The 25,384-nt window shown below is 48.2% G+C and overlaps 2 protein-coding genes across 5 annotated transcripts in view; one reads left to right on the forward strand and one right to left on the reverse strand.

Moving 5' to 3' along the window:
• SYNPO2L (synaptopodin 2 like) overlaps positions 1–11,629 on the reverse strand; it is a 61,960-nt gene extending 50,331 nt beyond the window's left edge. Inside the window, exon 1 of the mRNA XM_054034433.1 lies at positions 11,325–11,629. Coding sequence (XP_053890408.1) covers positions 11,325–11,429 — 105 coding nt within the window. The 5' untranslated portion in view covers positions 11,430–11,629. The remainder of the gene's footprint in view (positions 1–11,324) is intronic.
• A 5,675-nt stretch (positions 11,630–17,304) lies between these two features.
• SEC24C (SEC24 homolog C, COPII coat complex component) overlaps positions 17,305–25,384 on the forward strand; it is an 83,216-nt gene continuing 75,136 nt past the window's right edge. For all 4 annotated transcript variants that reach the window (XM_054033550.1, XM_054033551.1, XM_054033552.1 and 1 more), the window contains exon 1: positions 17,305–17,405. The gene's annotated coding sequence lies outside the window, so the exon portion shown is untranslated. The remainder of the gene's footprint in view (positions 17,406–25,384) is intronic.

A 25,384-nucleotide genomic window follows, 5' to 3' on the forward strand; every position in this document is an offset into this window, starting at 1 on the left:
CTCCCCCTCCCTCCCAGCCCTTCTGCCCGCCGTGATCAGCTGTTCCACGGTGTGCAGGAGGTGCTGGGGGTGGGTAGGGGAGGAGCGAGGATGAGGCGCGCTCGTGGGAGGGGGCAGAACTAAGCGGGAAAGAGCAGAGCAAAGGCGGGAAGAGATGGGGTGGGGTGGGGCTTGGGGGAAGGAGTGGAGTGGGGGTGGGACCTGGAGCAGGACACTTTCTGGTCAAAAACTGGGCACCTGACAACCTCAGGACCTGCTGGGGTAGGGTGACCAGATGTCCTGTTTTTAAAGGGACAGGCCCGTTTTTTGGGACTTTTTCTTATATAGGCACCTATTACCCGCCACCCTCTGTCCTGTTTTTTCACAGTTGCTATTTGGTCACTCTATGCTGAGGGCTCCCTAAAAATGTAGGAATATGGCTGTATATTGTACAAGGGTGATGGGAACCAACATTGTAAATAAACTGCACTGGATGTTTTACCAGCACAAGGGTCTCTAAGCAGTTTGTGGACTTGAGCAGAGGCAGGAGCGAGTGGGTCCTGCCACAAGTTGATTGTGTTAAATTTCAGTGAACATACATTGGTTTAAATTGACGTATTCCCCTACAGCACTGGAAACACAAATAGCGTTGTGTTAGAGCAGGCGAACCAGAGAGTGAAACTGACCAGCCTGCTTTCAGTAGCCAAGATGAGGGATAGCAAAAAATAAAACAAGGAGCATCAGTGGTGAAAAGTGAACTATGTTTGTAAAGTTATTTCCATGTCAGTAATGGAAGGCCTTATTAGCGACATGGGCAAGGGAATTTTTGTGATATACAGGGCCTGACTTTGATCTCACATACACCTGATTTCTACTGGTTGGCATCATTGTAGGAGAATCAGTCCCCTTATTTTTCTTTAGCCTGAGAGTCCATTCAAACAGAAAGCAGCAGACATAGACCACTCTGAGCAGACAGTATGGATGAGATTACCAGAAACTGGTCTTCTAAGCCAAAAGCTCATCTCAAGGCTGGAAACAGATCTGTACACGGAGTTGACCACAGAGGATCGAGAGAAAGCTATGAAGACAAAGGTTTTTGATTACTTCACTGGGGAGAGAAGATGAGAACTGAATGAGATATAGCAACGTTGCCAAGCAATAATGCCAATTACACTAGAATAGCTACTGAAGGTATTAGATAAGTACTTGACCTGAAACAGAATGAAGCTGCAAGATATCAGGTTTTTATATGAAGGCTGGAGTCAGATGCATATGTCAGCAAGCTGAGAGCCCCAGCTTTTGGGATACAAATGATTCATCGAGCAGAAACCAAATCATGTGTGGCATCCCCAAGATCCACTTGCAGGCCAGATTCTGCTCCCATTGACATCAGTGGAGGCCGGATCAAGCACTCAGAGCACTATTGATCAGAGAAGCAGATCTAGCCCCAGACAAATGCTTCTTCATAGGGAGCAGGACTTTGCTGCTGTGGAAAGAGAGGGTGAGGGAAACTTGAACCTGATATGGACAGAGCACAGCGAGCACAGGAATATGAGAGATCTAGAATGCCATGAGAAGGGGTGTGGAAAAGGCCCAACTTATGGGCAAGAAGTGTGGGAAACAGAACCACTCTGAGTTAGTGCCACATTTACAGCAGGAAGACGAACGCTAGAGGAACTCGATGGCTAGAGGGATTGGTAGCAGTTTCATATAACAGCCTTTCACCTGTCAGTTGCTGGTTGGAATGCAGCTCTGGGGCCCGATTGCTCCTTGTGTTACTACAGTTTTTATGGCAGTATAATTGCACTGAACGCATTGGAGTTACCGTGGTGTAAAACTGGAGTAACAAGGCCCATTACAAGAGGGGCCAAAAGTTGTTGGCCTTTAATTGGTGACCTACATGGAAAGTGTCTGGTTTCAGTCCAGCGCCTGAGGACTGCAGAAACAGGCACCACAATTGTCACTTATGAGTCTTCTTGCTGGCAGCAGAGGGGCCAAAGCCGGAATGGTCATTAAGCTTGAATTACTCTCTGGGTGATTCCTTTGGGGGCATGGTGATAAAGCATTATGAGAGACATCACATTGCCACATGCCACACGTGTTCTGGGAATAAACTGGTAACCTCAGTCTCCAGAGCTGTCACTATGTTATGTTTTGCCAGCACTAAATTAACACAACATGTTATAAATAGCACAAGCTGGTGCAGTGCAGGGAAAGGCAGAAGAGCACAGGGTGGATTACACCAAACACATTAAAATCATTCCTGTGTGCCCAAAGCCAGTCCAGCGACCCAGACAATACCTGCACTTCCCAAAAATGCCATGAGAACTCTTCGCTGTTCAACTACTAGCTTGTTGCCCCAGTTTTTAATATAAGACCAGGAACGACAATGAGAGGAAAAACTAGTCTGCAGATATGGCACCAAGTGCTGGTTCCACATAGTAAAAGCATTCTGCAGCAAATAGGTAAATGCAAACTTAAAATAAAAATCCTTGCAAACAAAATTACTTTGAGCTGGCATCCACCAGCAATGCAGACAGCAGATCGGATCATGGTTTACCACCACAATACTTTTAGTCTGAGAGACAATGAGGGCTGAGAAGAAAACATCTCTACCAATCATACTAGTAGAATATGAAGATGTAATCCCAGGAGATGAACACAGGCGTAGTAAAATCACCTTGCAAACGCACAGTCCTCTTGTGTATACCATAAGGCTAACAAAATGCAGAGTGCAATTGGCCCAAGTGGAGCACCTAAATAAAGAACCTATTGAGAAGGGACATGGTTGCTTTGACTGGAGCACACACTGTGTGAATCTGTAGCACAGTGGTGGTGAGGAACCCATCAAAAACTCTTTACCAGATGTGGGTGATAAGGCAAAGGCAACATCCATCTCTAGTACTCAGGATGGCTCCTGGAATACAGAGCTGGCAGGAACCTTCAGGTGCCTCATGACATTTTGGCTGCCAGCATTAGGTATGAATGCATGGAGGAAATCAGATCAGCCTTTGGAGGCTTCCATTGCAATCGCTGACAGCCATCCACTAAAGGGACTTCTGGCCTCCAAGGGGATAGTAGCATCTGCCTGGCTGTGAGTGGACAGGCTGTAAAAGATGGAGCTATCTGAGACAGCTTCAGCACAAAGCTGGGACAGTTCTTACACAGCGGGCAAAAACTAAGAAGTAACAGTCAGCATGGATTCTGCAGAGAGGGGAATGGGAAGGGAAGAGTTTGAGAAAGAGACCTGGAAGTGGAATTATCCCTGAGGGCAAATTGTGAGGAGCTAACTAGGTGTATTAGTGAGAGTTACTAAGCAGCTGTAACATGAGACTGAATACACATTTATATGATTTAAGAACTGGTCCTGATTTCACAGCAAAACTAACACAAAAAGCATGGAACAAGCTCTCTCTGATTTTGCATATGCTTGTCCAGCCATCCCTCTTGACTTTTTATTCCATTTTGAGACGATGTGTCCATGTGCGTGCTCTTTCCTTGCCCTTAATCCTGAACACTGGTGATGCCCAGGGAATCGAGAGCCGGACTATCAGTTGATGTAAATTGGTTATGCAGATTTGCACCAGCTGAGGATCTGGTTCTCCGTGTACAGTTCACCTTCTGCCCTGGGCCTGACAATCCTAACACTTCACCTCATCTGGGAGGATGGGAGTTTTCCCAGGAGTCTCCTGCAAAGCCATTCTGTTCCTAAAGCTCAGCAGCAGGGCTGATCCTACCTCGTGTTACCCTCCTGCTGGGTGCCTAGCTTGCAGCTCTCTCATGCTCAAGATGCCTGTGCGACCACACACCCTGCATGGCTGTCTGAGCTTTCTGTAGATACACTATGAACTGAGTTCCACAAGCACTGCTTCCTAAATACCTTCCGAGTGGTGGCCACAGCACCTGCCTAACTACTGAAAAGCCATAAAACAAGTTCAGGAGCACTCTGAAAGCTGGTAAGTGCAGCTGGGCCCTTTCCATGGTGCAGCCTGGATGTATTGGGCATGCAGAGGCCAGAGCTTCTGGCCTCTATCTACTATGCTGCCAGCAACATTGTTTTTGTGCCACAGTGTGTTAGGGCATCCCCCTGTCTAGCTCGTTAATAAAATCTGTTGCCCCGTTAGCTTATTTATTACTGGGTTGACTTTTGGTGCAGCTTTCCGAGCTGTGTGTTAAACCATTTACCCTTTTCTACTGTGGGTTTCCCAGGCATTATTGAATTCTTATGTTTCCTTTAACTCGCTCTTCATTCCTGCCACATCTGAGAGTTGTGATGTTGCCCATCCTCCATGCCAGGGCCATACCTTACGTATGGCTTTACCATACAGGCATTACAGCTGATTGCCTATGTGGAGCAAAATAGTCACTAAGTGTCTCTGTGCTTGGCTGTGAGCTGCTAGGCACAGATATCTGCTAGTTAACCTAGGGTACGAGACAACCCTAAAGCTGGCCCAGTCACCGATTAATACTGGTGCTTCAGAATTGCTGATAGTACTAGGGTCACTGGATCCTGGGCACAGTTGAGTAGAGGGAGCCATGTGCATCTCCCTCATCCTGAGACCAGCCTGGTTTGCCCCTTGGTGTAGTTTAGAGCAGGGCTGCTTTAAATTACATCAGACCGCCTATGGCCCCCAGGGACTGACTGCCAGAGTGCAGCTCACTCTGAGCATGTCCCTTAAACCAGAGGCTGTGGAAGATGGGGTGGTATAGAAGCCAGCTATGCCAGTTCTGCATCAGCTAGGCCCAGCCTGGGGATCCAGCTGCTCTCTCCCTCTTTGTGCTGCCTGGAGTGGGGCTCACAACTGAGCCCTTCATGTAGCCACGAGGTTTAAAACACCTACTCAAGCTATTCTCCTTGTAAGATGACTTGGTCTCTGTATGGAGAAGCAGCTTCAAATCCCATTTTTAACCTGTTTCTTTATTCAGTTGAGGCAAACTCAGTGACTGCATGTTGGAAAGAACAGTTTACAACAAAAGAAGGAGATCAGGTTGGTTTAGCATGATCTACCTTTTGTAAAACCATGTTGTTATAAGCTGGGGACTCATCAGTTGGAAGTAACAGAGGAGGAGAAGGACCTCGGAGTATTGGTTGATCACAGGATGACTATGAGCCGCCAATGTGATATGGCCGTGAAAAAAGCTAATGCGGTCTTGGGATGCATTAGGCGAGGTATTTCCAGTAGAGATAAGGAGGTGTTAGTACCGTTATACAAGGCACTGGTGAGACCTCATCTGGAATACTGTGTGCAGTTCTGGTCTCCCATGTTTAAGAAGGATGAACTCAAAGTAGAACAGGTACAGAGAAGAACTACTAGGATGATCCGAGGAATGGAAAACCTGTCTTATGAAAGGAGACTCAAAGAGCTCGGCTTATTTAGCCTAACCAAAAGAAGGCTGAGGGGAGATACCATTGCTCTCTATAAACATATCAGAGGGATAAATACCAGGGAGGGAGAGGAATTATTTAAGCTCAGAACCAATGTGGACACAAGAACAAATGGATATAAACTAGCCATCAGGAAGTTTAGACTTGAAATTAGATGAAGGTTTCTAACCATCAGAGGAGTGAAGTTCTGGAACAGCCTTCCAAGGGGAGTAGTGGGGGCAAAAGACATATCTGGCTTCAAGACTAAGCTTGATAAGTTTATGGAGGGGATGGTAGGATGGGATAGCCTAATTTTGGCAATTAATTGATCTTCGATTATTAGCAGGTAAATATGCCCAATGGTCTGTGATATAGGGTTACCATATTTGCACAGTCAAAAAAGAGGACACGGGGGGGAGGAGCCCCACTCTAGCCCCGCCCCTGCCCTGCCCCGCCCCAATCACTCCCTCCCACCCCCTGACTGCCCCCCTCAGAACCCCCAACTCTCCCCTGCTCCTTGTCCCGACTGCCCCCTCCTGGGACCCCTGCCACTAACTGCCCCCCTAGGACCCTACCTGTCCCCTGACTGCCCCGACCTTTATCCACACCCCCACCCCATATTCACACCCCTGCCCCCAGACAGACCCCCGGGACTCCCATGCCCTATCCAACTGCTCCCTGCCCACTGACAGGACCCCCAGAACTCCTGACCCATCCCAACCCCTCTGCTCCCTGCCTGCCTCGACCCCTCTCCACACCCCTGCCCCCCTGACAGCCCCCCCAGAACCCCTGACCCATCTAACCCCCCCTGCTCCCTGTCCCTGACTGTCCCAACCCCTCTCCACACCCCTGCCCCCCTGACAGCCCCCCCGAACTCCCGACCCATCCAACCCCCCACTCCCTGTCCCCCGACCAGGGCCGGCTTTAACAAGAGCCCAGGAATCGAGCTGCGCTCTGGCCGGAGTTGCGGGGTTTGAGGCCAGGCCAGAGGTGCTCGTCCGGGGCCGGGCCGGCCGCCCTGGGGCCCGAGCCAGGCTGGAGCCGCTGGGATCAGGGCCGGCGCACTCGGCCGGAACCGGAGCCACTGGGGCCGGGGGTGCTCGGCCGGCGCCGCTTGGCCGGAACTGGGGCCAGTGCACCGGGGCCTGAGCCGGGCCAGGCTGGAGCCGCTGGGGCCGGCCGGGCCAGAGGTGCTTGGCTGGGGCTGGGCCGGCCGCCCTGGGGCCCGAGCTGGGCCAGAGCCGCTGGGGTCGGGGCTGGCGCACTTGGGCTGGAACTGGGGCCGGTGCCCTGGGGCCCGAACCGAGCCTGGCCGGAGCCGCTGGGGCCGGACTGGGCCGCGTTGCGCCTCCGCGGAGCCCTCCTCCTCGCGTCCCCCCCGCCCCAGCTTACCTGCTGCTGCCCCCCTGCCTCTGCTTCTTTTCAGACTTCCCGCGAAGATCTGATTCGCGGGAAGGAGGGGAGGGGGAGGAGCAGGGGGACAGAGCGTTCAGGGGACGGGAGGAGGGGAAAGACAGCTGCGGGGCCGGGGGCGTGCTAAGGCTGCAGGGGATGGGGGGAACCGAGAAGGGGCTTTGGATGCCGAGCAGCGCCGCTTTTCGATCTATAAATAGCCGACCTGGGGGAAATCCCGGACATTTTTAGATTTTTAGAAATCCCCCCCCAGACGGCTATTTATAGATCGAAAAGCCAGACATGTCCGGGGAAATCCGGACATATGGTAGCCCTACTGTGATGGGATGTTAGATGGGGTGGGATCTGAGTTACTACAGAGAATTCTTTCCTGGGTGCTGGCTGGTAAGTCTTGCCCACATGCTCAGGGTTTAGCTGATCGCCATATTTGGGGTCGGGAAAGAATTTTCCTCCAGGGCAGATTGGCAGAGGCCCTGGAGGTTTTTCACCTTCCTCTGCAGCATGGGGCATGGGTCACTTGCTGGAGGATTCTCTGCACCTTGAAGTCTGTAAACCACGATTTGAGAACTTCAATAACTCAGGCATAGGTTAGGGGTTTGTTATAGGAGTGGGTGGGTGGGATTCTGCGGCCTGCGTTGTGCAGGAGGTCAGTCTAGACGATCATGATGGTCCCTTCTGACCTTAAAGTCTATGACTCTATGAGTCTACGACAGTGTAACCATTGATGAGTTCTAAATTACCTGCAGCTTTAAAGAAAGTTCTTGGCATCACCGAGAACAGCTGAACAAAAATATTGGCTCAAAGTATAGCAATAGTAGAACAAACAAACAATAAAAAACAAATAAGATTGTATAATGTATTAGGAAAGGGACAGAGAATATTATGAAAAATATTCTAATGCCATTTAATACACCTGGTACAGGCTGCATTCAGTTTTCTACATCTTGTCTCAAGCCACAGTAGATATAAAAAAGGGCCAGGGAACAGCAATAAAAGTGATTAAACATATCAAGGGCTTCCATATGCAGAGGACATTAAAAAACACTAGGATGTTTACTTGACAAAGGAGAAGATTAAGAGGAACTATGAGAATGGTGCATTTATAATATAAAATAACGAACAGTGCAGAGCAAGTCAGCCAGGCACACCAATTTACCTTGCCTTATAAAGCAAGAGCAAAAGGCTACTCAAGTTAAACAGGAACTGGCTACAAGGAAATACTACTTATGCAATAAGAATGAGGAGTACTTGTGGCACCTTAGAGACTAACAAATTTATCTGAGCATAAGCTTTCATGGGCTAAAATCCACTTCATCGGATGCATGCAGTGGAAAATACAGTAGGAAGATATATATACACAGAGGACATGAAAAAATGGATGTTGCCATACTAACTATAACGAGAGTAATCAATTAAGGTGGGCTATTATCAGCAGGAGAAAAAAAACTTTTGTAGTGATAATATTCACCAGCAACCACACAACAAAAACACTAACCCAGGAACCTATCCTTGCAACAAAGCCTGTTGCCAACTCTGTCCACATATCTATTCAGGGGACACCATCATAGGACCTAATCACATCAGCCACACTGTCAGAGGCTCGTTCACCTGAACATCTACCAATGTGATATATGCCATCATGTGCCAGCAATGCCCCTCTGCCATGTACATTGGCCAGTCTCTACGCAAAAGAATAAATGGATACATATCAGACATCAAGAACTATAACATTCAAAAACCAATCGGAGAACATTTCAACCTCCCTGGTCACTCGATTACAGACCTCAAAGTCGCAATACTCCAACAAAAATTTCAAAAACAGACTCCAATGAGAAACTGCAGAATTGGAATTAATTTGCAAACTAGACACCATTAAATTAGACTTGAATAAAGACTGGGAGTGGATGGGTCATTACACAATGTAAAAACTATTTCCCCATGCTGTTGGAAATGGGCCATCCTGATTATCACTACATAAGTTGTTTTTCTCCTGCTGATAATAGCTCACTTTAACTGATTACTCTCGTTATAGTTAGTATGTCAACACCCATTTTTTCATGTTCTCTGTGTATATATATCTTCCTACTGTATTTTCCACTGTATGCATCCTATGAAGTGGGTTTTAGCCCACGAAAGCTTATGCTCAAATACATTTGTTAGTCTCTAATGTGCCACAAGTACTCCTCCTTCTTTTTGCTGATACAGACTAACACGGCTACCACTCTGAAACCTACCTATGCAATGTTTAATTAGTGTGCGGAATCTACTGCTGCACGATATTAATGAGACAAATACTGTAATTAAGTAAGGTGTTAATCAGACAAGTAAAGGACTAGAGGTTCATAATAATCAGCTGTTTATAGTTAGGGTATAGTTAGCAGGACTATCAATTCTCATACCTCAGGGCATAAGCTGATCATTAGATGCACTATGGCCGTTTTAACCCTTCCTATGAAGCATCCAACATTGGCCACTGCAAGAAACAGGATATAAGACTGGACTGACCATCAGCCTGACCCAGTATGGCAATTCCTATGTCCCTGTGAACCACCATTCATTTATCATGCTTGGCTCATTTTCACTTATTAGGCCCAGATTAGTCTCTGGCTTGGTTGCCACTTCATTACAAAGTGTGCTGGTATATAGAAGCAATCTGGTACTATCTCCATGGGTATGCATCCTGCTGTAGGGTTCCTACAATGGTTTTCCTAATCAGTATCTAATCATTGAAATCCCCTATGAGTACAGCACTGGACTTTTTTGTAGGCCTCCCCCTTTATCTGCACAAACATTTCCTAGTACAGAAGCTCCCCGACTTATGCAAGTGATCCATTACGGAATGCCTTGCGTAAGTCAGATTTTGCGTAAGTCGGGAACATATCTCCAACAATTACGCACACACAAAAAAAGCTTACGGAACTTAATGAACTTTTTCCGTGACTCCGGATTTCCGCAAGTCGGGTTTGTGTAACCCAGGAGCATCTGTATCTACAGCACAGTCATATCTGTTACATCTATAGCACCATCTCAAAGTTCACTTTTATTCCTGTTTTATCCTTCCCCTCCCCATCTTTGGACACTTTATAATCTGCACAATTCTTTGCTGTGAGCCACAACACTAATCATATTTCTTGTATGCTAATCCAATGTTTTTCTATTTTAATCTTGGCACCCCACTTTCTCAGAGAGCTCCTTTCTTTGTCAGCTCTGAGTTCACTGACAATTCCTTCCTATCTATCTATCTATGCTTCTGTGCCACACTCATCACTGCACTATCTGAACGCCATACTATCCAACCTGGGCAGGCCTGACTTCAATGACAGCTCCCTTCCTGACTGCATGTGACAGGCCCAGACGCATTGATAGCCCCTTCCCAAGTGCCATGCAAAACTGGCAACAGAAATAATTCCAGACTCTGCATAGTTTAGGGGATGCCAAAAATCCTATTCTCACAGAACCTCTGGATAGCTTGGCCCATGGGTGTTGGCTTTGTTTCCCCACAGCACACTGAGTTTGTGAAGAAGTTCTCTCTTTGGTGATCATCATCTTTCCCTATTTTAGAGACCTGTCGCTGGGGACCAAGCTAAGCTATTCTATGTTATTTGGCTGAACTTCTACAGAACGTGCCCTTCTCCAATGCTCTTCCACAGGGACAGGCTTCCTGAGAAACCAGAAGCTGCTGGTTATAGCACCTTCCTGCCCTTGCTGCTGGTGACACTGCCATTCTCAAATATCCTTGGGTCAAGGCTAAGGCAGCAGTTGTGAATTAATAAAGCAGAAGGATTTTTTTTCTAGCAGTCATACTTCAACACTCCTCAGTGATAACTTTGAAAAGAGAACTGCAGATCAGAAAGAATGCAATTCAAGGATTGTCTCGATTCCTGTTTTATCCTCCCCCCTCCTACCCTCAGTTTCTTGGAACCTGAACTAATAGCTGTTGCTCATATTCAGCTTAGAAAGCAATTATATAGCTTCTGCCAATGCAGGAGACTCACAGTAATTTGCACTGATGGCTGTGAGACCCATTGTGATGGTAGAATTCTGCAATTTACTGAACAAATATAGCTAAAGAAAAAGCATGAACACTGCATCACAAAATGGCTTTTGTTCCTTTCATTTGACCACTGTCAAATAGTTTTAATGATTTTCACACTTCATAATGTGCCATTGGATGTATTATACAAGCCATGAAGCCTCAGTAATATGAGCTCTCACTTCTGCACTGTTGCTGCTGTTATATCTTTGCTTTCAAGTGAGGAGAATTGTGCAGATTATAAAGTGTCTGGATTATCTAGGTTCTGCTTGTGATGGGAGCAATGATGGGCATCAGTGAAAGAAAGAGATCCTCGCCTGCCAGAAGCCAGTCTATTTCCAGCTCAGTAACACACATTTCAGAAACCTCACCCTTCCCTGGGCACTGCCAGACCATCCCACCCAAGATCTCCTTTCAGATCCACTAGGTTAATAGAGCATTACTTAATGACAGTGGGAGATGCCTGACTCTCCTATCATATCTGGGATCAACTGCATAGCCTTGCTCTGGACAGTTAACATCCTCCAGTCCTACCTTTGACACCTGAAGAGGTCTTTTCTGCTCAGAGCCCCCTTGCAGCCTGAAGCCCCAGGGGGCCCCTCCAGACAGCGTGACCAGCACCTCCTCTTCAGCTCCCATGACTTTAGCACTTTTGGTTTCTTTCCTTCTCTGATAACCTCTTCCACTCTTCAAAGCAAAACCCCAGCTCTTACAGGGTGGCAGCTCCCCCTTCCATCTCCACAAATGGCATCCACCTCCTCTGGAGTTCCCCGAAAAGCCCTCTCCTCACTTTCTCCCTCAAGCTCAGACACATGAGAGGAGAGTTCAGACCGATGAGTCCAGCCCTCCCTGCTCTTCTGCACTCTCAGCTGCTGTGGTGCCTATGATTAGGTATTTGATTCTGCTTTTGGTAAGGGGCCAGAGTTGTCCCTCACACATGTCACGTCAATCTCACCCTCTCTGCCCCCCCCCCCAACATGTACCATGGATCTCTCACCGACGTGTGGCTGAAAATAGCTCACCTCCTGTCCGTCTCTAGAGCTTTGTCTCACACCCTTAAAGCTGGAGGGATTTCATTTAAGCATTTCAGTTAAAGTGGATATTTCTACCTCTCACTCCCACAAGAACTCCTGGGTTCATACAGCACTCAGGAGTCATTAAAATGACAGCTACAGGAAGAGATATGACACTAGATCAAACTCCCTCACAGCAGGCTCAGTTGTAGCGCCTGGCTCAGGGAATTTTAATGTGATCACTTTTGGAGAAACGCTTTCTCCTTATATCTGTGAACCCTGGCAGGATCTCCTCTTACTGTGCATTCCCTCCACAGCCAGCCACTCCTACTACTCCTGCTCTTAAATGCTGTGACTACACTATATATAATTATCCACATAGATGGGGTTCTAATTCTCCTCTCTGTGGCTCCTGGGGAATACTCTGGATATGGGGGGGGGGTTCCTGATTGGCATGGAGCTGACAGAATGGCTCTATGACACCTTCCCTCGCAGCCCCCATTGTGGGGATATGACACCCATGGCTGGCCGATGCGAGCTGACTTGGGCTGTTTAACTGAGGTGCAAGTGTTAGAGCTCAGCCTCCCCCCTTGCAGGGTCCTAGAGCCCAGGCTGCAGAGCCCAAACATCTACACTGCAACAAAACAGCCTCTTAGCCTGAGCCCTGTGAGCCCAAGTCAGCTGGCATGGGCCAGCTGTGAATTTTTAATTGCAGTGTAGACCTACGCCCAGAGTCCCTAGAGGGCCATGGGCAGACCAATCATAAATAAAAACAACCCTGAGGCTACTCTGACCTCCACCGTGGATCAAGTGGGGCCCTGGTTAGCCCCAGAATAAGCTTACAAGGGAGGCTGGCGAGTTCTGAAAACACAGGATATGCAGAGTCCATATGGCAGTTTTTCAGCTACAGAGATTGCTGAGCACACAAGGGTTAGCAGCCCAATGGGGATGTTTTCTCTAAAGGGATTATTGAACCATTGGTGCAGTTACAAGCACTTATGGAGTCTGATTTGGCAAGGTGTGAGCACCCTCAACTCCTAACTGGAATTTTCCCCCCCATTCTTATAATAGCTACCTCTTAATCTCATATCTGCTTGCTAGAGCCTTCTGTTGCCGTTTTCCAGTCTCTCCCTCTCCTTTACTTTACAGCTACGCATAGCTGTGAGAATGCAGGGGACCTGTGGCTGCTCTGAAAGGGACATCACTAGGATATTAAAAAGTGTGTGTGGAGGACAGTATGTTGCCTCAGTTTCTCCTTCCCCTCCCCACAAGTGTTTGCACCTATAAATCAGAATAAGGACCCAAGTGCAGATGGGATCCTTGTTTTAACACATGCTGAAATCCTCCCTCTGGTCATAGGTTTCAGGTGGAGTGGAGAGTGCTGATATTTGGATTGACTGATGGAGTGGAGTAGGCAGAAAATGTGCATGTGTGCAGGTTTCCCAAACTGCCAGCAGTATTAGAGAGACGTGAAGAATGGGGAAGGAATGAAAGGAAGGACATGTCTGAGATTGCCTGGGAAAACAAACAAGGAGAAATACAATCTATGTCTCTCTCTAGTACAGGGGTCGGCAACCTTTCACAAGTGGTATGCCGGTTATTCACTCTCATTTAAGGTTTTGCGTGCCAGTAATACATTTTAACGTTTTTAGAAGGTCTCTTTCTATAAGTCTATAATCTATAACTAAACTATTGTTGTATGTAAAGTAAATAAGGTTTTAAAAATGTTTAAGAAGCTTCATTTACAATTAATTTAAAAAGCAGAGCCCCCCGGACTGGTGGCCAGGACCCGGGCAGTGTGAGTGCCACTGAAAATCAGCTCATGTGTCGCCTTTGGCGCGCGTGCCATAGGTTGCCTACCCCTGCTCTAGTACCATGCAAATCTCCCTCAGTCCTCCGTCAGGAACTTCTTAATTCTGCAAGATCCTTGGGGCAAGGACCTTGTCTCATCTGTATTCTGGACAGTACTGAGCACATTGTTAGGCCTCAACATATAATAAATAGTAATCGTTTTACAGTTCTGTATGATGGCATTTTGACATGATACCTTCACATTGCATCACAGCGTGATGAGATTTTGCTAAGACTATCACTTTGTGTCACCTTTTGCTGTGATTTTGCCATACTGTGTTGCTGTGTGCTGCAACAATGTCAAGCTGTGCTGCCATGTAATTACTCTTATTTGCAATGCAATTACATTTTGATGTGAAATTGGCAGTGTGTTTTTGTGTGATATTTTAATGTGCCACTGACACATTATACTGCCAAAAAATCAGCACACCCTTTTGTTGCACAATGATGTTTTGCTGCAATGCCATGTTGTGATCATATAATGGGCTACACCTTACCAAAGAACTGTTGTGTAGCAGTGCAACAAAAACTTTCATATCATTGAGCCCATAAAAATGGCTGCTGTGACCGTTTTCATGACCATCACAGTCACTCTAGATCATGGCTACTGTCACTTCATTGGGTGAGCGGCTCCCAGCTGTCCTTGGCTCCATTGGGCTAGCAGCTTGTGGCTACCGTGGCCCCACTTGGACTTGTGTGGCCCATAGGGTAAGAGGCTGGTAACTCCATCATATGGACCCAAGGAAATGAGGCCCTTGAAGAATTCCACTTGGACTTCAACAATTTCCACCCCACCATCAACCTCAGCCTGGACCAGTCCACACAAGAGAGATCCACTTCCTGGACACTACAGTGCAAATAAGTGATGGTCACATAACCACCACCCTATACCGGAAACCTACTGACCGCTATACATACCTACATGCCTCCAGCTTCCATCCAAGACACATCACACGATCCATTGTCTACAGCCAAGCCCTAAGATACAACCGAATTTGCTCCAACCCCTCAGACAGAGACAAACACCTACAAGATCGTTATCAAGCATTCTTAAAACTACAATACCCACCTGGGGAAGTGAGGAAACAGATTGACAGAGCAAGACGGGTACCCAGAAATCACCTACTACAGGACAGGCCCAACAAGGACAATAACAGAACACCACTGGCCATCACATACAGCCCCCAGCTAAAACCTCTCCAGCGCATTATCCACGATCTACAACCTATCCTGGAAAATTATCCCTCACTCTCACAGACCTTGGGAGGCAGGCCAATCCTCGCTTACAGACAAGCCCCCAACCTGAAGCAAATACTCACCAGCAACTACACACCACACCACAGAAACACCAACCCAGGAACCAATCCCTGTAGCAAACCTCGTTGCCTACTCTGTCTCCATATCTACTCTGGCAACACCATCAGAGGACCCAACCACATCAGCCACACCATCAAGGGCTCATTCACCTGCACATCTACTAATGTTATATATGCCATCATATGCCAGCAATGCCCCTCTGCCATGTACATTGGCCAAACCGGACAGTCCCTCCACAAAAGAATAAATGGACACAAATCGGACATCAGGAATGGTAACATACAAAAGCCAGTAAGTGAACACTTCAATCTCCGTGGTCATTCTATTACAGATTTAAAAGTCACTATCATTGAACAAAAAAACTTCAGGAACAGACTTCAAAGAGAAACAGCAGAACTAAAATTCATTTGCAAATTTAACACCATTAATCTGGGCTTGAATAGGGACTGGGAGTGGCTGGCTCATTACAGAAGCAGCTTTTTCTTTCCTGGAATTGACACCTCCTCATCTATTATTGGGAGTGGACTACATCCACCCTGATTGAATTGGCCCTGTCAACACTGGTTCTCCACTTGCGAAGTAACTCCCTGCTCTCCATGTGTCAGTATATAATGCCTGCATCTGTAACTTTCACGCTATGCATCTGAAGAAGTGAGGTTTTGTGGGCTACAGCCCACTTCTTCGGATGCACGAAAGCTTATGCTCTAATAAATTTGTTAGTCTCTAAGGTGCCATAAGTACTCCTGTTCTTTTTGCGGATACAGACTAACACGGCTACTACTCTGAAACCAAATAAATCTGTTAGTCTTTAAGGTGCCACCAGACTCCTTGTTGTTTTGCATCTGAAGAAGTGAGGTTCTTACCCACGAAAGCTTATGCTCCCAATTCTTCTGTTAGTCTTAAAGGTGCCACAGGACCCTCTGTTGCTTGTTGTTTTTGTTTCCATTGGGCTCGTCCTGTGGCCTATTAACCAGCTGGTGACCCCACCAAGTTAGTTCATGGCCAATTCACTGAGAGGGTGGTGACCCCACCAGGCTTCTGGCCCACTGGGCAAGTGAGGCCATTGGCTCTGGGGCTGGTGAACTCATTGAGCTTGTGTTGCAATGAATGAGTGGCTTGCAGACAGTTAGATGAGTGGCCAATGATGTGGTTCTTGTGGCCCATTGGGTGATTGGTGACCCCAGTCAGCTTATGTGGCCCATTTGGTGAGTGACCCCATTGGCTGTGTGGCCCAACGGATGAGTGACCCTCATTGGCCAAGTGACTCCATGGGTGGTCCAACGAGCGAGCAGCTTGTGGCACCCAGGGCCGGCTCCAGGTACCAGCAAACCAAACAGGTGCTTGAGGCAGCACATTTTCAGGGGCGGCATTCCAGCCAGACTTTTTTTTTTTTTTTTTTTAGCACTTGAGCGGCAAAAGCCTAGAGCCAGCCCTAGCAGCAGCAGCGCGTCCTGCACCGGGGGCACCCTGCGGCCGCTGCGGTTCACATTGGGGAGCAGCACCCACACCTTATGGCCGGGCGGGCTCCGAGCGCGGGACACTTGGGCTGGGGGCTGCCCCTCGGGGCACATGGAGCCGCCTGCAGGTGCCTCGGGGCGGCTGCCTCCCAGCGCCACAGCCGGGGCTGGGCGAAGCAGCCCGAGCCACCCAGGGACTGTGGCAGGGCGGCCAGGAGCAGCAGCAGCAGGAGCGGGGCCATAGAGGGCGGGGTGCTCCGCTCCCTCTGGGACTGTCCTGCCCCGGCTCCTCAGCCCCCTGCCGGGGCAGTCCCCCGGCTCTGACCTCCCCAGTCCCGGCAGGTCCTGGAGGTGGGAGCCCCGGCTGGAGGGACCTTGGGCTGAGGCACGGCCCGGGAGGCCTGCTGTTTACCCTGACCCTGCCAGCCCTGGACCGGCTGGAGATGATGGGGAAGCAGGCGGAGTCAGCGCTGGTGGGTGGAAGCCCAGCGCTAGGGTGGCAGACGGTGCAGGTGGGGTGGGGTGGAGAGCCCAGGATTGGAGCAGCGTGGGGTGGCAGAGGGTGGAGAGGCCAGGGCTGGGGTGGGGGCAGCCAAAAAACGTTTTGCTTTGGGTGGTAAAAAACCTTCCCCGAGCATGGCTGCATTCGGCTCCATTCCCCCGTTACGTCATTGACATGGGCGTTCCCTCAGGAGGCAGGATACGGAGAGGCGTGTAAACCCTGCGACGTCAACGTCTGGGAGTAGTACCCGGAAGCCCCGCGTCCTCTACCGGCCTCATGGCGCCTGCGCAACATCCGGGTCCTGCGAGGTTGGGCGTCGCGGCCGCCGGGGGTTGGCCGCGAGTGAGGACGTGGCAGAGAGCAGGCCGGGGGGGCACTTCCGGTGGGTGTGATAGCCCCGGGAACCGGAAGTGGGGCCTGGCGGCGGAGCGCAGCCGGGGCAGTAGCGCCAGGAGGGACGAGCAGGAGCAGCTGGGTGAGTGGGGCGGGCCTGGAGCTCCGGGCAGAGCCCGGCACGGGGTCGGGGGCCCTTCCCGCGGGACTAGCTGGGGGCGGCGGGCCCTTCCCCCTGTGGGGAGCGGCCTGTGTGTGGGGGGCGCTCGGGCCTGGCTCCCCGCGCCCAGGTGGCCCCCGGGAGCGCCTGGCGAAGCTGTGCCGAGGGCTGATAGGCGCCGCGCCCCGGCAATGGCTCACGTCGGGCCCTGCTTGCCAAGCCGCTTCCGCCGCTTCTCGCCCTTCCCTGAGCTCGCACCGGCTGGTCGGTGTCTGCCCTGCGATGCGCCGCTGAGCCCCAGGCCCCGCTGGCGCTGAATGAAGGGGAGCCGCCCGCTCCCCAATCGGATGCGGGGGCCGGGCCCCATCAGCCCGGGCTGCTGCCCTTGTGACATGCTCACTGTCAAATGTCTCACTGGCCGCAAAGGCAAGAGCCCAGGCGGAAACACTTAATCTCCTGTAATCCTCACGTCTCTTGCTGCAGCATTTGCATTGCACCGTTCAGCTGCCAGGTCTTTTAGGGTTATGAGGGACAATTGACCCACGCAGGGACCTGGCAATTCTTAAGTGATACCTAGCCTAAAGCTGTCGGGATCTGGGAATAGGATTTACTTGTTTGTTTTAGACTAATTTTGAAAAAGCAGGGAGCAAAGAGATAATAAAAGTGTGACCCAAAACTAACGTAGTCTCTAAGGAGGAGATTGTGTGGAATGAAGAGAATCTTCTTTTTAAATGGGGCTTGGAATCTGGTTGCATTGTGTTGCTAAGTTGCATTTGTCTTTCACTTCCTTGAAACTGGTTTCTGGGTCAGGGAAGAGGTTGCTGAGACTTGCTTTTGTCATAGGGTGTATTTGCATTAAGAATGCTTTGTAAATATTTTTCAGTATTGGCACAGAAAAATTCTTACAAGTTTTCCCAAGCGTGGACAACTTCAGAAATCTTGTCTCCACTAGGAAAATTTTGCAAAAACATCCCATTCTTGCTAACACCAGTCAGTAGTCCAGCTTCCCTGGTGATAGCCACACTGGGAGCCCTTGTGTAGATGGACTTCTTGCTACTGCTGTTTTAAGCATTGTCTCAGCCAAACTTGCTCAGAGTACAAGAAGTTGACATAGTGCTTGAAACACTGGTGGCTCATCTGCACCTGAGCTTTTAAAGTCACAAGACAAGTATCTTTACCTGGAAAGGAGATTCTGTCCAGAGCTACTGTTTTTGTTGTAGTCCAGGAGAGAATCTATTAGTTGAGCTCTAGTTTATGGGGACCCTAAAAAGTAATGTGAGCTCTCCGCAAGATGTTCCGTGAGGTCTTCACTGCTCAGTAATACAGAATTGTCCCATGTAGACTCTGGGAACTTGGGATTTGACTATTTTCTTCAGTGGGAAGCAGTAGGTATTTTGGTTGAAGGGTTGAGAGAGACCTCATACTGGCTAGGAACTCTGAATCACTGCTTTGGGAAGGGACTTTCCTTCATTCATCCATACACATCGGTGGCATAAGGGGGAAATGTCCTTTCTTACTACCTGTTTTGAAAGTGCAAATGCACACATTCCTATCTGTACATCTTATTTTGTTTTGGGATGGAGAGGTAATTCAGGAAGGAAGGAGCAGAATTATTCATTGATATGTCTGTTTAGAATTCATTGTAGCTGCAAGGACCTGTATGTTGCTATGGCCAGAGTACTAGGATGGAATTGACTTGGAAGGGTGGTTGCCATTAGTCTGGTGGAGCCAGCATGGACCTCAGATTGCTTTTCACCATGTATGTGTTGTGTTCTGGGCACTAGTGGTAAGAAGGTGTCTGAAGGATTATTTTATTTCTTTCATGACCTCTGTGACATTAGTACTTCTTTGACTGTTATTTCCTGACTGAAGTACTGTTTTCTTCATGTAGCATTCTTGTTGTTGGAAGGAAAGTCAGTAATCCTGGAGTTAGTTGATGGTAACTGAGAAAGGTTGGGATACAAAGAATGGCCAAAGTTGTCAACCTCAAAACCTCCACAGAAGAGACAAGGAAAGAACTCCGTGTTTATCTCCTGTAGAAGTGAGTTTATATGTTGAGAATTTATTTTTAAGGCTGATATCCTCATTGCTGAGCAAGACTCCGAATAGTGACTGTCTAAAAGGCTGCACGGAGAAGATGTCATGCACTGCGAAGCCTAGAAGAATGATTAATTTGAAGTTTCCCATCTTGCAAAAAGTGATCATTTATTGTGTGTTTTATGCTAGTACTCAAAATATGGTTGGTTTTGTGCCAAAATATAGAAAGGCATAGTCTGGTCTTGGAAAAAATATACTGCATGAAGGATGAGCAAAGAGATAAAACATACAAGCAGAATATTTAGAAGAATGGCTAATATAATTTTAGTAAGTTGCATATCTTGATTTTGGATTTCTGTATCTATAACTACCCTTCAACATATCCTCTCTTCCTGACCCTACCCTCATCTACAAATCTTAAACCATGTTACAACTTTTTATCAACTGCACTAAAGTGTGCAATGTTCAGGGAATCAAGTCCAGATAATTTCCTAGGCTGTAAGATGTGAGAATGACCCATGAAGTAGTTACTTATATGGTCAAGTCGCTGTGGAATCTTTTTGAGAAATAGTTGGGGTTCCATGCATGTCTCTTGAGCCCTGCCTTCCAAAGATTAAGGGTGTAAGTAGATCCCACTAGCAGTCCTTTAGTTCTCCTCTCTCCTCTGTCTTGATCAAAAAGTGTCTTCAATATGACTAGGGTACCTTCTACACCTTCCTTGGATCTGCAGTGTAAAGTCCTGGGTTGAAAGGGGTTGTGTCCTCTTATAAAGGTGCCTGTAAAGGAACAGGTAACATGTTCCATTGATTTAGGGTCAGAATCTTGGGATGGAGAAAACACTATCTGTGATTCCAGCAATTCCAATAAGAAAAAGAGATACTGCCACAAAGATGCAGTTGGTTCCTTGGATGGATCTGGGCTAGTCAGATCTCTCTGACCAGACATATATAGGAGGCGACCCCCTCTGAAGGCTCTAGTGGAGGAGATTGTTGACTGACCTGGAACCTTCCTGGTGCGCATTGTCCTAGAGTATATGCAGAGCCAGAACATGCCAAAGCAAAACCAGGCGAGGAGGCGATTGCAGCGCGGCGACGAGAGTGATGAGGAAATTGACATGGACATAGACCTCTCACAAAGTACAGGCCCCAGCAATGTGCAAATCATAGTGTTACTGGGGCAGGTTCATGGCGTGGAACGCCAATTCTGGGCCCGGGAAACAAGCACAGACTGGTGGGACCGCATCGTGTTGCAGGTGTGGGACGATTCCCAGTGGCTGCAAAACTTTCGCATGCGTAAGGGCACTTTCATGGAACTTGGTGACTTGTTTTCCCCTGCCCTGAAGCGCCAGAATACCAGGATGAGAGCAGCCCTCACAGTTGAGAAGCGAGTGGCGATAGCCCTGTGGAAGCTTGCAACGCCAGACAACTACCGGTCAGTCGGGAATCAATTTGAAGTGGGCAAATCTACTGTGGGGGCTGCTGTGATCCAAGTAGCCGACGCAATCAAAGACCTGCTGATATCAAGGGTAGTGACTCTGGGAAACGTGCAGGTCATAGTGGATGGCTTTGCTTCAATGGGATTCCCAAACTGTGGTGGGGCGATAGACTGAACCCATATCCCTATCTTGTTACCGGAGCACCAAGCCACCGAGTACATAAACCGCAAGGGGTAATTTTCAATGCTGCTGCAAGCCCTGGTGGATCACAAGGGACGTTTCACCAACATCAACGTGGGATGGCCGGGAAAGGTACATGATGCTCGCGTCTTCAGGCACTCTGGTCTGTTTCGAAAGCTGGACTTTCTTCCCGGACCAGAAAATAACCGTTGGAGATGTTGAAATGCCTATCGTTATCCTTGGGGACCCAGCCTACCCCTTAATGCCATGGCTCATGAAGCCGTACACAGGCAGCCTGGACAGTAATCAGGACCTGTTCAACTATAGGCTGAGCAAGTACCGAATGGTGGTGGAATGTGCATTTGGACATTTAAAAGCGCGCTGGCGCAGTTTACTGACTCGGATAGACCTCAGCGAAGCCAATATTCCAATTGTTGTTGCTGCTTGCTTTGCACTCCACAATATCTGTGAGAGTAAGGGGGAGACATTTATGGCAGGGTGGGACGTTGAGGCAAATTGCCTGACCACTGATTACGCGCAGCCAGACACCAGGGCGGTTAGAAGAGTACAGCAGGGCACGGTGCGCATCAGAGAAGCTTTGAAGACGAGTTTTGTGACTGGCCAGGCTACGGTGTGAAACTTCTGTTTGTTTCTCCTTGATGAACCCCTTCTCTCCCCCCCCCCCCCCCCCGGTTCACTCTACTTCCCTGTAAACTAACCCCCCTCCCCTCCCCCCCTCGAGCACCACTTGCAGAGGCAATAAAGTCATTGTTACTTCATTCATGCATTCTTTATTAATTCATCACACAACTAGGGGGATAACTGCCAAGGTAGCCCAGGAGAGGTGGGGGAGGAAGGAAGGAAAAGGACACGCTACAGTTTAAATCTTTAAAACTTTAACACTTATTGAAGGCCAGCCTTCTGATGCTCGGGCAATCATCAGGGGTGGAGTGACTGGGTGGCCAGAGGCCCCCCCACCGCGTTCTTGGGTGTCTGGGTGAGGAGTCTATGGAAATTGGGGAGGAGGGCTGTTGGTTACACAGGGGCTGTAGCAGCGGTCTCTGCTCCTGCTGCCTTTCCTGCAGCTCAACCATATGCTGGAGCATATCAGTTTGATGCTCCAGCAGCCGGAGCATTGACTCTTGCCTTCTGTCAGCAAGCTGACGCCACCTATCCTCTTCAGCCCACCACTTGCTCTCTTCAGTCTGCGATTCAGCCCGCTACCTCTCCTCTCATTCAGGTTGTGCTTTTTTGCACTCTGACATTGACTGCCTCCATGCATTCTGCTGTGCTCTGTCAGCATGGGAGGACATCTGGAGCTCCGAGAACATATCATCCTGAGTCCACCGTTTTCTCCTTCTAATCTTCACTAGCCTCTGTGAAGGAGAAACATTTGCAGCTGGTGGAGGAGAAGGGAGAGGTGGTTAAAAAAGACACATTTTAGAGAACAATGGGTACACTCTTTCACGTTAAATTTTGCTGTTCACATTACACAGCACATGTGCTTTCGTTACAAGGTCGCATTTTTCCTCTTATATTGAGGGCCTGCCGGTTTGGTGTGAGAGATCACTCACGCAGTGCCAGGCAACAGATTTCGGCTTGCAGGCAGCCATGGTAAGCCACAGTCTTTTGGCTTTTTTAACCTTCTTAACATGTGGGAATGGTTTCAAACAGTAGCGCCCTCATTTCCCATACCAAGCACCTGTTGGGTTGGCCATTTAAAATGCGTTTGCAATGTGAAAGGAGGGGCTGCGGTTTCCAGGTTAACATGTAGCACAAACCCAACTACCCCCCCCACACCCAATTCTCTGGGATGATCACTTCACCCCTCCCCCCTACCACGTGGCTAACAGCGGGGAACATTTCTGTTCAGCTGAGCAGGAACGGGCACCTCTGAATGTCCCCTTAATAAAATCACCCCATTTCAACCAGGTGACCGTGAATGGTGTCACTCTCCTGAGGATAACAAGGGGAGATAAGGAATGGATGTTGTCTGCAGACCAGCAAGCACCGGGACCATACTCTGCCATGCTTTGTTATGCAATGATTCCAGACTACGTGCTACTGGCCTGGCGTGGTAAAGTGTCCTACCATGGTGGACGGGATAAGGCCGCCCTCCCCAGAAACCTTTTGCAAAGGCTTTGGGAGTACATGAAGGAGAGCTTTCTGGAGATGTCCCTGGAGGATTTCTGCTCCATCCCCATAAACGTTAACAGACTTTTCCAGTAGATGTACTGGCTGCGATTGCCAGGGCAAATTAATCATTAATCATTAATCACGTTTTGCTTTTAAACCATGTGTAATATTTACAAAGGTACATTCACCAGAGGTCCCTTGTGTGCCCTCAGAGTCTGGGAACACGCCTTGGGTGAGTTCTGGGGTTACTGGTTCCAGGTCCAGGGTGATAAACATATCCTGGCTGTTGGGGAAACCGGTTTCTCCGCTTCCTTGCTGTGAGCTATCTTCATTGTCTTCATCATCATCCTCATCTTCCTCATACCCCGAACCCGCTTCCCTGTTGCGTAATTCTCCATTGATGGAGTCAAAGCACACGGTTAGGGTAGTGGTGGCTGCACCCCCTAGCATGGCATGCAGCTCCGCGTAGAAGCGGCATGTTTGCGGCTCTGCCCTGGATCTTCTGTTTGCCTCTCTGGCTTTATGGTAGACTTGCCTTAGCTCCTTAATTTTCACGCGGCACTACTGTTATGGCCTCTGTCCTTCATGGCCTTTGAGACTTTTTTCTAATATTTTGCCATTTCGTTTAATGCTACGGAGTTCAGCTAGCACTGATTCATCTCCCCATATGACAAGCAGATCCCGTACCTTCCGTTCTGTCCATGCTGGAGCTCTTTTGCGATCCTGGGACTCCATCATGGTTACCGGTGCTGATGAGCTCTGCATGGTCACCTGTGCTCTCCATGCTGGGCAAACAGGAAATGAAATTCAAAAGTTTGTGGGGCTTTTCCTGTCTACCTGGTCAGTGCATCTGAGTTGAGAGCGCTGTCCAGAGCGGTCACAATGAAGCACTGTGGGATAGCTCCCGGAGGCCAATAACGTCGAATTCCGTCCACACTACCCCAAATCCGACCCACAAAGGCCGATTTTAGCGCTAATCCCTGCGTCGGAGGTGGAGTAAAGAAACCGGTTTAAAGGGCCCTTTAAGTCGAAAAAAAGGGCTTCGTTGTGTGGACGTGTCCAGGCTTAATTCAATTTAACGCTGCTAAATTCGACCTAAACTCGTAGTGTAGACCAGGCCTGAGTCTCTAGGGTGCCACAACTACTCCTGTTCTTTTTGCTGAAGTAACCTAGTGATTGTCAGTAATGACCACTGTTTGTGACCGTGTTAGCATGTTAGCATCAAAGCTGCCTAATGGAATTCTGTGTAGCTAGTAGCGAGTAGTAAAGTGATTAGCCATGTTTAAGTGTTTTTGATACAGAAGTTGCTAATGCAGATTCCCAATGTACAAAATACAAGTACAGTTTTTTCCCTAAAAAACCTTATAGGCTGCCTTCAAACATGAAGAATAATAAAAAAGCACATACTAATTTTTTGCCTTTGTGGATTCTTTGTGGGGAGAGGGAAATATTTATATAATGTTACAGTGAGAACTGAGTTTCTTCGATGAAAGGTGCATGACAATAGTACTATTATTTATATATACTTCATATACAAACCAAATACCTTCCAACTCTTATGCCAACTTCCTATTTAAATTGCTACCTAGTGTTTTCATCATATCAAGCATTAAAATGGGAATGTTTTATCCCTTTAATATTCTCAGTGTGGACTTCCAGCAGCCACAAATACATTAAAATCTACTGCAGCATTGTGATCAGGGTAACTATACTGTGGACATGGCTTGACTGCAGATGTAATGTTCAGTTTTCCTTTCGATATGATCTGTATGGATCTTTAAGAATTTGTATCTATACAGATGCTCTACTCAAAGAACTACAATTACTTCTCAGGAAACATTTTTGCATATGGCGTCTAAGATCTCCCCAGTCACTTGGCTTCCTGGTTGAGCTTAGGGACCCTGGATTTAACATGTCAGCAAGCTGTGATAGCTGACATAGGCCTTGTCTTCACTAGGATAATAGGTATTTTAACACATGTCAAAATTCTATGGTAATCAAAACAGTTGCTGTTACAACATGTTAGCTGGTTGAGGTAATCCCTACATTCCTCATTAGAGTTTACCTCAACCAGCTAACACGTGTTAAAATTACATCTGCATCATCTGTCTAGATTTTTAGCATGTTAACTAAAACATGTTTAAATATCTCTTTTCCTAGTGTAGCCGTGGCT

Source organism: Malaclemys terrapin, chromosome 7, assembly GCF_027887155.1.
Source record: "Malaclemys terrapin pileata isolate rMalTer1 chromosome 7, rMalTer1.hap1, whole genome shotgun sequence".
In the NCBI taxonomy this organism is placed as follows: Eukaryota; Metazoa; Chordata; order Testudines; family Emydidae; genus Malaclemys; species Malaclemys terrapin.